Genomic DNA, 14,269 nt, shown 5'->3' with positions numbered 1-14,269 from the left:
AAAGTGCCCTGTGGGGCACCTGGCTGACCCAGTCATAAGAGCATGTGACTCTGGATCTTGGGGTTGTGAGTTTGATCCCCACGTTGAGGGCAAGGTTTACTTAAAAAAAAAATTAATAATTTTTTAGGTGCCTTGCAAACTGTAAAGTGTTGTACCAATGTTAACAATGCTTAATTCTACTGGTACAGTTACCATGAAGACTATAATTAACCTGGGTAATGGTCACTCAGAGTAAGTAGTTGACGACACATATATTACTCTACACCCAGCTCTTAGCAGTTTGCCAATCCAGGAGCCTTAGAAATGACTTCAGGGCCAACAGACCCAGAGGGTAAGACTGTCTGGCGTTCTCCTTTCTGGCAAGCTGTTTTCTAGAACTTTCTCAAGCCTTCAAATCTCTTTCTCCAGCTCCTGCAACATAATGTATATCCAGCAGCCCTGATGATGTCATGTTGTCACACTTCATTCCACAGGATTTAACAGTGCAGAGAGCCACACCAGCCCGCCCTCCTGTCCACAGAGAGAACATTACCCTTTCTTTCCCACCTGCAGTGAAGATTCGTGAGAAAGTTCCTAATCTTACAAAGCTTAGCCCCAGGCAAAGAGAAAAGGTGTCTGAGGAACCAGGAAATGAAAGAAAAAACGAAACATAATCCTCTGGAATTAGTGTGCGTACCTCTATTGTTTAGCTTTGGCCTGTAATTATCAATACTAAATTTTATGGAACAATTTTGTACAAAGACATCTTAAAGACGAAGGGAATGGCCCAGAAGTTTATTTTCTTAAATATCATACTTACAAAATTGCAAGAAAACATCCGTGTAGCCCTCCCCATTTTAGTGTTTGACAATTATGGCCCAGCATGAGGTCGGCTCCTCTGTAACATGGTTAGGCTGTATCAAATCCCAAGGCTTATAAGTAAAATATACATGGCTTCCCGCCTCCAGCGAGCCAAGAACAATCAGGCCATTGATGGGCTCGCCCAGGCTGACGCTGAAGACACGCTGACCTCTCGCTGGCACGGAGACTGAAGCCGGAGGCCTCGGGACCCATAGCTACTCCTCGGCTGGCCCATCCAGGATGCATTTAAAGGAGAAAGGGGAAAACTTGTAACCAGCCCCCACGTAGAACTTGTTCTGGAACTCCACCCTGGGGGGAGGGGTGGGACAAGAAAGAGCGAGATTAAACACACAAGCTAGAGGCTGGTGGCAGAAGGGAAGAAGCAAAACATTTGTAAAATCAAAACCAAGCTGGGGGCAGGAAGGCACTCAGGCTGGTGGCCGCCACAGGGATCCTCTGAGGCTTTTTAAAGCCCTTCTCTTGCCTCTCCCTTACACCTTTCCTGTCCTCTCCCAGTAGACTTCCTCCAGGCGTCTGCTAGCCCCTCTGAGAGCACGGCAGAGCAACCCTCCCCACAGCTCCCAGAAGCCCAGGAGCCCTCGCCGGGCAGCCTTGTCTCACAAGCCAGCAACGAGAAATGCTTCCCGCGGTTACATGTGGTTTGTCTTCTCCATCCTGATCTTAATCGCGGGGCTTATGTTATTGCAAAACACCCAGAACCTTAACTTAATGTTCTTACACTTCCATCACAGACGCCATGTAGGATTCTTTATGCTTGACGATGTTACAGAGTTCATTTCCTCAACGACCAGGGGAGAGCGATGTTACAAGCTGGGGTGGGGGGATGCTGTGATTCTCTCCACTCAGTACGTGGAGTGTCAACACTTTTGCTCATGAACAGTGGGCACAGAGGGAGATGGAAAGCTGAAGACAGTTTGTGGGATGTAAGGGTATGCACACACACTCAAGATTCTTGGCTAAGACAGTACTTGGAAGAAAAACAGAAGCTTCAACAAATGTTTTCATATTTGTAAACCTAGTGATAGCTGAGAGTCTGTGGACACATCTGTGAATGTCAAGGGACTCCTGTGAGTACCTTCCTCCTTCCGGGTACCCTCCTTCTGTTTCCGCTTTGTAGGGGTCAGGAGCCTGTGCTATTGCTGTAATTCCTGCACTCAGCAACAAGGACCAAAAGTCCCAGTTCGTTCAGCGTGCCTCTGTGAGCCTATGTCAGATCTGTCAACTTACCAGTAGATGGAGGTGTCCCTTATCTTGAAGCCAGTTGTAATATAACACACAAATATTTAAAAGAGAACGAGTAAGTGGGAACTAACATTTACTATAGGGCAGCCATTACACACACACACACACACACACACACACACGTGTACTCACACACGCATGCACACACATATTCGTGCACACGTGCACAATGCACACACTCACATGCATGCAGACATATACACATACGCACATGTGCACGCACACACATACACATGCACGCACACACGTGGGTGCACACACACAAATGCACATACATCATCGTGTAATATTACACCAGCAGGTGACTGAAGCCAGCTGGCGGGTCCCGTGGCCCGTCCTCTCTCTCCAGCACACACGGAGCCTCTACAGCGCAGCCGTGCTCACCAGTGCAGTCGCAGGGCATGCAGGAATGCAGAGAGGCCCTCCATGATCAGAAGGATGGCTACTGTCAGCACAGCAAATATGGTGAAAATGATAAAGACCCCAATGAGTCCTCCCCAGCCACGCAGGCGAAGGCCGATGTTCATCACCATGGTCCAGAGCACTTCAGACAGTTCTGTAAGAGCAAGAGAAACGTTCTCAACCACAGGGTTTATCTTTGCAAATTCTATCCCTGGGTCTGCACACCCTAGAATCCCAAAACTCGGCTCTCGGGTGGAAAACTCAGGCACGTGGGTCCTAAGGTACCTGTAGGAGATCGTCTATAGCAGCTTTGCTCACAATGGAGGGGTTTCTGTCACGATGACAAACATGTGGGGGCCTGTTATTCACCAACAAAAGTGAGCAAACTATAGCTACCAGCAACAACATGAATAAATCCCAGTAACATCACTATGCCACAGAAGCGAAACACAAAAGACTACATATATGATTTGATATGAACTGAATGTTTGTGTCTTCCCCACCCCTTAAATTCATATGTTGAAGGCTTACCCGCTTAAGTGATGGCATTTGGAGATGGGGTCTTTAGGAGGTGATTAGGGTTTGACAGGTCATAAGGGTGGGGCCCTCATGATGGGATTAGTGCCCTTATAAGAAGAGACAACAGAGAGCTATCATTACATTGTTGGGTTGAGATATGAGGTCACCCAACCAAAAGGTCACAGTGGCATGCCCAGAGAGATCAAGGCCTGTCACTGGCATGAGGCCACCAGGACATGACGAGAAGACAGACACGTGGGAGCACAAGGAGGAGTATCTGTATCTGTACTGTGCCACCCCCAACCTGAGCTGTGGCTTTCAGCCAGAGTAACGCAGGGTCCTTCATGGTGGAAACGGCTTCACCTCCATCTACTTACACTCCTACCCACTCCTCTGTGCTCTGAGTCGGGATGGACTCTTCACCTCTGTATTTACTAAATTATTGAAATAAGAACTGAAAGCAATTTGAACTGAACTGTGCTGTGGAACTCATGTGGCTTCTCTTCCCCGTGACCCTTAGATATGGCAAAACCTCAGTTTCCCTGAGAGCTGCTTTCCTCTGCTCTGCATCCCAACAAGCAGGGTCCAACAGTCACACCATCTGTTTCCACCGGGCGTTTTGCTGAAGACTTCTCATTCACAGTAGCTCATGGGAACCTCCCTCCACACCTGTGGGAGGGCAGGTGCTTAATTTCTAATGTTTCACTCTCACCTCGTCCTTATAACCCCATCTTGGTGATTTTTAAAGCATGTGTCCAAATCCAGCCTCCCTCAACTTAGGTCTCTGCATGGCACTGATGAACACAGATGTGCTAGAGTAGTGAATTTCTGGTTTTAAGCTGCTGAGATCTGGGGGTGGTTGTTACTGCAGCACATTCTAGCGCAGCCTGACTAATACAGCAGGCCAACTACGAGAACCACACAGGAAAGCCAAGGCACACACAGGTTAAGCTGCTGCCTGAGCTACTGAGCTAAAAGTGCTAGAACAGAAACTAGAACAGAATCAGTATTTGTTGTCACTCTACCAAACTACCTTTTCAATCAAGTTTGTTAGCACGAAGTAGAAGGTATCCGTGGGAACTATACGTCTCAGAAAATTCCAGAAAGACCCAATGGGTGGACCATGCCAGGCAGCTATGAACCATATGGATTTTTTGGAGTCAAATTACATCCTCAGTGGGCATGGGCTGGCCAGAGGAGACCCTCTTGTCCTATCTAGTTGTGACCTGAGCCCTCCAAACCGCATCTGAGATCAGAGCTAAAGACTGACATCAACACCACTGACCACACAACCTCAGAGATCCACTTTGGGTCCCTGGATAACCACTTCATGTGAGTGCATGTCAGGGCACAGGTAAACACATGCAAGTGCTCATGGGTATGTGTGTGCAGAGACTTACAGGCCAGATATATGCATCCAAGCACCTGTATGCATGCAGAAGCGTGTACGTGTGTATGTGTGGAAGTTGATGCAAGGAAATGAACCCAGCCTGAGCAGTGAAGACTAATGGTGAGCACTTCAATTTCTGCTATAAATCAATAAACAGGCTCATTTTCATTGCTTTGGTCTCTACCCATCAACCACACACTTTGGCCTAGTTTCTCAGTTCCACGTTGTGCTTGGTGCTGGGAACACAGGGAAAGAAGAAAGGGACCTTGCCTTCCAGGAGCTCATAGTCTAGTAGGGGGATAGGTTAATCACGACAGAATTGCAATCCATGTTAGGATGGGGCACCCTGAGAACCCAGGGAAGCACCTTCCAGACTTGGGGACCAGGGAGGAAGATTCCCAGGGGAGGCACCATCTGAGTGAGTTCTGAAGAAGGATTTAGATACCAGGTGAGGAGAAAGTTAAAGAAGAGAGGAATAGGGGGGCGCCTGGGTGGCACAGTGGTTAAGCGTCTGCCTTCGGCTCAGGGCGTGATCCCGGCATTACAGGATCGAGCCCCACATCAGGCTCCTCCGCTATGAGCCTGCTTCTTCCTCTCCCACTCCCCCTGCTTGTGTTCCCTCTCTCGCTGGCTGTCTCTATCTCTGTCAAATAAATAAATAAAATCTTTAAAAAAAAAAAAGAGAGGAATAGGGATGACTGTGTGGCTCAGTCTGTTAAGTGTCTGACTCTTGATCTCAACTCAGGGCTGGATCTCAGGGTCATAGAGTTCAAGCCCCACACTGGGCTCCACGCTGGCCACGGAGCCTGCTTAAAACAGAATATTTCAAGCAAGGGGGCTGCAGGGCAAACACATGGAAGTCCAGAGAGCATGGCAGCTTTAGCAACCTTGGTGCAGGTCCTTATGGCCACTGCATCCTTAGTAAAGGAAGGCAGGGCAATCAGAGCCCGAGAAACTGGAGACATGAAGCCTGAAGCAGGTGTCAGAGGGATGAGCCCAAGAGCCAAGAAATGCAGGTGGCCTCTAGAAACAAGAAATGGTGGCAAGGAAATGGATCGTCCCCTAGAGCTTCTAGAAGGAACCCAGCCCTGCAGACACCTTGGTTCTAGGATTCCGGAACTATAAGACAGTAAATCTGTATTGTTGTAAACTGCTAAGTTTGTGCCAATTTGCTACAGCAGCAATAGGAAACTGATACAGAGGGTAACCACTCTAGTAATATAAAGTCAGACCTATGAAAAAAAAAGTCATTTTTTTTTCCTAAGAAAAGAAGCACCAGAAATAATCCAAGAAGGCACTTATCCCAGCAAGTACTTCGATCCTGTTTCCCAGGGGAGATCCGATTGCGACGCTGAGGGCCGCTCACTCACGTGCATGAGCCAGGCTGAGGGCCCAGAGCCGGAGGTAAGAGGCCGTGTTTGAAATGCAGCCCAGGCAGTACTCGATCGTGTGGATGGCTTGATGCACAAAGATGTCTCCGAAATTGAACTGAAAGAGAGAGTTCCTTATTCGAATTTCATTAAGGATTTCCTCCATGGAAGGTATCACTAATGATCCGCAGATGAATAAAACATGGCGCCACCGTAAGTCGTTTCCAGGCGGACTAGGGGAAAACAAATATTAATATACACGTAGGAAGAGAAGTAGCAGCACAAAGTAGGAGATACAGTACGTGTGCAGTAACATTTCCCAGACGCAGTTGGAAAAAGCTCAGAGAAGAAGAGAGAACGGTCAGTAAGGTGTCGCAGGAGGGAGATGGGCGCTGTCCCTGAAGGAGGGGGAGGCATCGGAAGAAGAAGACAAGTCAGACCGGTCCTGCTGAAGGAAACGACTCCTGGTGAGGAAAAGTTGGGGGGTTGGGGACATCGGGAAGGGGAGTTTCGGGGGGAAACCAGTTTGGCTGAAAGTGGGAGCTTGTTTCGTGAGGAGCAGAAAGGAGAGACCAGGTGTTGAAGTTTCAGGAAAGAACAGAGTTGAGAAAAGGACCTGGAGTCCATGAGGAACCATAAAATCACCTGAGTAGAAAGCGGCCAGAGGGGGTATTGGGGGAGAGGGATAAAGAAGTATTGGGGGGAAGATTAATCTGGTGACAAAATGGACCAGCAAGGGCAAAGCCGATAAACGAAAGAGCCTGTTTGTTGATTAGCTTACTAATCCAGGAGTGGGGAGGAAGAAACAGCACGCAGACAGCAATAGTGCGGTTTTGGCTTCACGTGTGGTGACGCTGTGGGGACAACAGTTTCGACTGGCACCATCCCAGCCCTCGAGCAGCTCACTGTCTAGTGGGGACAATGTGCGCAAAAAGTGCAATAATCAAGAATCAGCAGTATGGTGGGGACACAGAAGGGCCTTTCACCCAGGAGGGGCCAGGATCATACAGGGCTCTGAGACTCTTGAGTCTGCAGAGCTAGAAGAATGGCATTGACAGAAATGGAAAACTGGAGAAGAAGACTGGTTGATATATTCAGATGTGTTGCATTTTAGGCAACAGCTGGCCGTACTAGCAGAATCTCTCAGCACACAGTAGCAGAGGCACAGCAGGCTCAGAAGGGAAGTCTGGGCTGGAAAAGGACACCTAGGACCTCACCTGTGGGAGGAGGGACAGTGGGAGGTAAGTGAACTGGGAAGATACACAAGAGAAAGAGCACAGAAAGAAGAGCTCCTGGCCTTGGAACACACCTTCATTTGGTGGTGAGAAAGAATGAAACTGATGATGCAAAGAAAAGGTCAAAGGGCAGGAGGAGTCGCAGGGCTATGGTCAAGGCCACAGAGATACCCAGGAAGGAATGAGGGCTGTGGTCAACCATGTCAGGAGCTATGAAGAGAAGACAGGAACCAATGTCTCTGGTTCAGCAATGAAAACAGCTGGGAGGAAGTGAAGGGCAGGGATGAACAGAGAGGGAGAGAGCAGAGAGACAGAGTCAAGGTAGAGGAGGGATGTGCAGTGAAACATTAACCCCACCCAAGGAGAGGGCTGGCTTTGTCCCGGCTCCTGGGAGGCAAGCTCTAAACTCCTAACTTCTCCGGCAGGAATGAACTGTCTTTGTTATTCATAGTGAGCCCCTGGGACCACATCTGTTCATTTCCGTGGTTGGAGGGTTGAGACTTGGAGCCCAATCTCCAGGGAGGGGGTGGGGCTGGAGATGGAGTACGACCACTGAGCTGTACGCCTTGGATTGAACTCCAATAAAACTTTGGACACTGGAGCTCAGGTGAGCTTCCTGGAGTGACAATGCTGTGCGCATATGGCCCCATGTCGATGCTGGGAGACGAATGCCTCCCTGAGGACACAGAATTCTGGTATTTGGAACCCTCCCGGTGTCGGATTCTGCCAATGTGCCTTTTCCTCTGGCTGCTTCTGATTTCTATACTTGTGTTATAATAAAACTTTAATTGTAAGGAGAGCACTTTACCGAGTTCTGTAAGTCATTCGGCAAGTTATTGGCCCTGAGGGAATAAGTGGGACCCTGAATTTGTTAGGGTGGTTCTGGGGATCCCCAAACCTGTGGCTAGTGTCGGAAGTTTTGGGTGGACTTGGCCAACACCTGGTGTGGAGAGAGGTCACAGAGGACTTTGAGGGGACAATGTAATCAAGCCTGTGTTGGCTTTGCAAGGGGAGACCCACACACGATTGTACTCAGGGAAGGAACCTACGAATGGTGCCTGAAGTCACCCAACCAAAGGCAGCCCGTGCGCTGCAGAAGCAGCAGGGGAACACTGGGTAAAACACTGACTGAGGGCAGGAGAACGGAGGAGAGAGGCTGTAGTGGACAGGCTGGGACCGGATGAGTCAGACGATGTGTGGGCCGGATTCTAAAACATGCCAGCAGGTCTGACAGACTTAGTAATATCAGTAGCCACTAACACGGGTTACACTCTGTACCTGGAATCTTGTAGGAAACATTTGATTCAGATTTTTCACTAATTCTAATTGACCATCCATTCGTTTAAATGAATTTTTTTTTCAGTCATTAACACCACAAAGGGAGATTCTAGCCTCCCTCAGGCTTCACGGGAACCCTGTCCCCACTCCAGGAGTAGAACAGAACTCCAGTTAAAACCCCCAGCCAGTTGAGGCTTACGGGGTGCTTCAGCCGTGGTATAAAAACAGCCACCTGCTTCATCTTGGAAAATGTGACACATTCCTGAGGGGGAGTGGTTGCCCTTGGACAGAAATGGGCAGGGAGGGAGGAGGGAACAAAACAATTCCTGAATTCACAGGAGAGGCAGATAATGTTACAAAGATAGGTCAGCAAAGTCCCAACAGAGCCAGGGTGGGGACAGGGGAACAAAGAGGGGATGGCGGCTGGGCATGCTCATGTCCGGGAGGCAGGCTGGGAATAAATAACCCGCCTTTGACTTCAACAATAGGGCTACATTTGGGCTCAGCTCTCATGGTTTGAGGGGCACTGATCGGACAGCTCATAATAAATGTAGCTGAGTCCCAGGGGCATGGTTCTGAGTCAAGGAGGTCTCACTAACATTGAGGGCCTTCTATGCTAATAGATCTGGAGGCTGATGCTTGCCTCATACTCACAGAAACGGCAACGCCTAGGTTAAAACGTTAAAACACTCCTAGATTGGTTGGTGATGAGCTGTTGTTCTTTTCTACTTTTTTTTTTTTTTAAGATTTGTTTATTTATTTTAGAGAGAGAGAGTGAGTGAGAGATGGGGCAGAGGGAGAGGGAGAGATCTCCTGACCCTGAGATCATGACTGGGGCCGAAATCAAGAGTTGGATATTTAACTGACTGAGACACCCAGGTGCCCCGAGTAGCTGTTGTTCTGATCCTATCGGCACTCCCCCTCCCTGGTGACCTCCCTAACTTCCCATGACTCCGCAACTATGGGGCTGCCACCAGCACAGTCCTCCTGACCCTCCCAGCTCCACTGCCTAAGTCCTTTCTGATGGGCTGGTGGACACGCCCTACTGGCTATTAAATATTTGACAATGACCCTTGATGAGATCCCACATCTAGAATCTGTACAAACTGGGAAGTCTTTGTCCACTACTGAGCCCTACATACCTCTTCTTCATGGTCATCCTGAGCCCCATGGGCACCTGCAGAAGCCCTCTGGCCAGCGCTCGAGGAAGGGTTGGAGTTGTCACCTTCAATGTTCTCGGTGGCATCTTCTTGGATCATGGAGGCCTGCAGCTGTCAGCAAGCAAGGAAGTGAAGCACTAAATTCACCCTTAGAATTACAATTTATTCTACATAAAGGATTTCATTAAATATTAACTATGTACCAGACACTCTTCTACACTCTCTCTATATCACTTCATTTAGCCTTCATAGCAATCTTTTCATAAAAGCACAGTTACTATCTCGTTCTACAGAGAAGTAAACTATAGCACAGGAAGGCTAAGAAATGTACCCAAGGTCACACAGCTTATAAGACTAGTTAGTGGCAGAGCCAGGATTCAAACCCAGGCAATCTGATCAATCTGATCGCAGAACGTGTGCTTTTCTCCATGGTGCTCCATGTGCCAAACTAATCTGTCTTTACAGTAAACCCGTGATGTACAAGAGTACCTTTTATTGTTAAATACACACACACACACACACACACACACACACACAGAGTCATAAAATAGTCAGCTGTGCCTTGAACACAGCCTTGACCTGAACAGCTAGATTTCTACAGGCAAAATTAACTAAGAGAGATTAATGAAGGCTATGATCTGAATGTTTGTATCCCCCTTAATTCTTGTTGAAATCCTAACCCCCAAAGAGGATAATAGTTGAAGGTGGGGACTTCAGGAGGTTCTTAGGTCCTGAGGGTGGACCCCTTATGAATGGGTTAGTGACATTATAAAGGATTCCCCATGCAACTCCCTTGCCCCTCTCACCATGTGAGGACACAGTGAGAAGGTGCCGGCTAAGAACCAGGAAGGGGGGCCCTCATAATGGTGGACGCACTGGAGCCTCTGATCTTGGACTCCACAGCCTCCAGGACTGAACAATCAATTTGTTGTTTATAAGCTACCCATCTGTGGTATTTTGTTATACCAGTCCAAATGGACTAACACAATGACTTTTTCAATACTACCATACTTTTTAAAAATAAAAACATCACTTTATAAAAACAGCTAAGAAAAAAATTCAAGGACAAAAAATCTAGGTGTAGTCAGCATATAATTTGGCCTGGTTTTATCCTTGAGTTTGTTTGTTAGTGTATTTGTTTTAGAGTAGGGGAAGGGGGCTGGCGCAAAGGGAGGAAGAAGGCTCCACTCCCAGCGCGCAATGTGGGGCTCGATCGCACGACCCTGAGATCCTAACCTGCGCCAAAATCAAGAGTTGGACGTTTAACCAACTGAGCAAACGAGGCGCCCCTCCCTGAGTTTGAACAGAGTATTTTTTCAAGTCACTGTGAAACTCAATGTCCCATGTCCGAAGTGTTTCCTAGAATGATTTTATGGGTGGAGTACTGCAAATTAAGCATTAAGGTATTCTTACCTTTCTTTCTTTAGTGGGTCTACAATCTAATATTTGCAGAGCCTTAGGCAAAGGTAAAAATGGAAGTCTACATGCCATATATTTAAATATTTAAGAGTTATTAATCAAGCCCATAGACCCCCGAAATAAGATATGTTCTAGCCCCCTATCTTGATAAATCAATGAGTCAATCAATCAAGCCTCACAGGAAGTTGAAAGGCCAGGTTCAAATTCAAAGTCCTATACCAGGACATGGCAGCACAGGTGAGCTGGCCCTGAACAGTGGCATGCCACCCTCTCCTTCTCCCTTCTGGTCTCATCCCATAGCACGAGGGCCAAGTGTGCATACATGCAGGCACTCCCGCCTACAGTGTCCATGTTCCACCCACACTCCCCAAAAAGAGCTGCCACCTGGCATGTCAGGGTCTAGTGGTACCCATGCCGCTGTGTGGTTGGCCCTTGATAGGGCCTGGAAGTGGACTTGAGTCCATTTGGATAAGAATTCCAGGGTGTCAGGTCCCAAGAGGGGGCTCTGGGTAAGCCTTTCCCCTTGGCCCCATAATTCCTTGTCCCATGGTGAAGGATATGGCTCATGTTAATATGACTTTGTCTTTCTGAAATCCTGTTTTCTCTCTCCCTTAACTTAAAGAAGAAAATACAAAACAAGACATAGAAGAGTTTCTCCATTTCCATCCCTAAACTCCAGCCTTTTCTGGTCATTATCCTGGAGTTGGTTAAAATGAACATGAATAATTTTGCAGAAGCATAATATTGGACTTTGTAAATCCTAGTGCCCATCTTCTCCACTTACTATATCACAATGTTTGAGCTGGGTGCCCAGTGAAATCAAATGTACAACTCAATTTTAAATTAGTTACCGACAACTTTCTGAAAATACATGTACCAAAAGACATGCACAAGGATATTCACAGCAGTATTATCTGTAATCACTAAAACTGGAGACCAGCCGGGGACTTCCAGGGAACACGGCAGAGTAGGAAGATCCTAAGCTCACCTTGTCCCTTGAATACTCCTACATAACACCCACATCTGTGTAAAGAACCCAGGAAATGACCCAAAGACTGGCAGAACAGACTCCACAGCTAAAGGTAGAGAAGAAGCCACATCAAAAAACAAAACAAAACAAAAAACAGTAGGAAGGGCGAAGACGGGGTTGGGAAACAGACTGACGATGACACTGTCCATGGGAAGGAGGGACACACAGGCATGGAGAAGGGAGAGGAGCAGATTCCAACCAGGCACCCTAGGGGCAGGGGACCCGCACTAGGAGGATAAAGCCCCATATCATTTGGCTTTGAAAACCAGAGGGGCTTAACTTTGCAAGTTCTTACAATCAATGGGGTTTAACACCTGGAACTGTAAAACTCAGCAGGTTCCACCCTGGGAAAGTTGGAGGGTGACAGGAAACTGAGGCCCCACCTTTACAGAAAGAGCATAAAAAACAGCCCTGCTGACATACAGCATAGAAGCAGCAGTTTGAAAAAAGTGATATAAGGGAAGGAGATTTACTCACTAATCTCAGAACTAGTGCTGGAGGGGAAGGATCTTTGAGTTCTCCAAGAACAAAAGAACTGGCCCAGCCATTTCCTTCCCCCATCCCCTAGCCTAGAAACCCAGTCACCTGTAGGAACCAGTGCAGCCAGCAAGCATTCTCCATCCACCTTGCTAACGGTGCCCCCGATCCCACCCTACCTCCCCCCCACACTTTTCCGCCAACCCCTCTTCCAACCCACCCTTGGCAAGAGTCCATCCAAAGCAGCACCACAAGCGTGGCATTGTGTAAGCAGCCCCCACAGTGTTCAGCACCATTCCAAAGTGACTCTTGGCCTGGGGAGAAGCAAAGATAACCACACGAATCTGTTCAAGTGTGGCCCCAGACGTAGGCTGGGGGCAGACATTGGGACTGACTGTAGGCTCTGCCCACTGACAAAAGCTTCTCAGGGACAATGTAGGGAAAGTGCCCTGCAGTTCAGTGCTACTGCATCTCTGGCAAATGCCTGGTCCAACCCAACTCAAGCACAAACTGGCTCATTAACAACACAGGGACCAAACCCTGCCCACAACAGGTAAAGAGTCATTGCAGATGACTAGACTAAAGGCAAACATAGCTCAGCCACAACGGTAGGACACACACAACACACACAGGAGACACCCCTGAAGACCGAGATTCTGGTGAACAGAGATACTACAGGACCTCTTCTTCATAAGACCACTACTTTCAAGAGCACAAGATGTAGCTGACTTTCCTAACACACAGAAACAGACACAGAGAATTTGACAAAATGAGGAGACAGAGGACTATGTTCCAAATGAAACAGAACAAATTCCTAGCAAGAAAGCTAAATGAAATAGAGATAAGTAATACTCCTGGTAGAGAATTTAAAGTAATGGTCATAAAGATACTCACTGGACTTGAGAAATGAATGGAGGACCTCAGTGAGACCCTCAGTAAAGAGACAGAAAACATAAAAAAGAATCAATAAGAGATGAAGACCCCAATCACTGAAATTAAAAATACACTAGAGGGAATAAAGCCTAGATTAGAGGAAGTGGAAAAACAGACCAGTGACCTGGAGGACAGAGTAACGGAAAGCAATCAAGCCGAACAAAAGAAAGAAAAAAGAATAATTAAAAATGAGAACAGATTAAGGGAACTCAACAACACTGTCAAGTGTAACAATATTCACATTGCAAACATCCCAAAAGAAGGAGAAGGAAGAAAAGGAGGCAGAAATTTTACTTGAAGAAATAATAACTGAAAAGTTCCTGACTGTGGAGAAGGAAACAGAAATCCAGATCCAAAAGGCACAGAGATTCCCCCAACATAATCAATCCAAGGAGGTCCACACCAAAATACACAGTAATTAAAATGGTAGTGATAAAGAGAGAATTTTAAAAGCAGTAAGAAAAAAGAGAACAGTTACCATACAAGGGAAATCCCATAAGGCTCTCAGGGGATCTTTCAGCAGAAACTTGACAGGCCACAAGAGAGAGGCAAGACATATTCAAAGTTCTGCAAGAAAAAAACCTGCAACCAAGAAAACTCTCTCCAGCAGCTGTCATTCAGAACAGAAAGAGAGATGAAGAATTTCCTAGACAAACAAAAACTAAAGGAATTCACTATCACCAAACCAGCCCTATGGGTAATGTTAAAGGGGTCATTTCAGCTGGAAATGAAAGATCATTGAAGGAGTAAAAAAAAATAAGAAGCACAAAAACAGTAAAATTAAGTACAACTATAAAAATGAATCAAGGGGTCCACTAAATAAAAGGATGTAAAGTATGACAACACATACCTACAATGTGGGGAGGAGAGAAGAGTAACAGTTTGTGCTTTTAGAATGGGTTCCAACTTAAGTGACCATCAATTTAATACAGACTGCTATATGCATAAGATGT

General features: G+C 47.0%; 1 protein-coding gene across 11 annotated transcripts in view; it reads right to left on the bottom strand.

The window, feature by feature from the left end:
• Window positions 1-746: 746 nt before the first annotated feature.
• ATP6V0A4 (ATPase H+ transporting V0 subunit a4) overlaps window positions 747-14,269 on the bottom strand; it is a 76,612-nt gene continuing 63,089 nt past the window's right edge. For all 11 annotated transcript variants that reach the window (XM_045792551.2, XM_045792558.2, XM_045792559.2 and 8 more), the window contains 4 exons: window positions 9,440-9,568; window positions 5,785-5,902; window positions 2,488-2,659; window positions 747-1,149 (listed from right to left, as the gene is read on the bottom strand). In XM_045792551.2, coding sequence (XP_045648507.2) covers window positions 1,056-1,149; window positions 2,488-2,659; window positions 5,785-5,902; window positions 9,440-9,568 — 513 coding nt within the window. In that variant the 3' untranslated portion in view covers window positions 747-1,055. The remainder of the gene's footprint in view (window positions 1,150-2,487; window positions 2,660-5,784; window positions 5,903-9,439; window positions 9,569-14,269) is intronic.

The sequence above is a fragment of the Ursus americanus genome, chromosome 3 (genome assembly GCF_024610735.1).
Source record: "Ursus americanus isolate L20-20 chromosome 3, mUrsAme1.1.p, whole genome shotgun sequence".
NCBI lineage: Eukaryota > Metazoa > Chordata > Mammalia > Carnivora > Ursidae > Ursus > Ursus americanus.
Note: the sequence above shows the minus strand (reverse complement) of the source record. Positions and strands in the feature narration are given on the sequence as shown.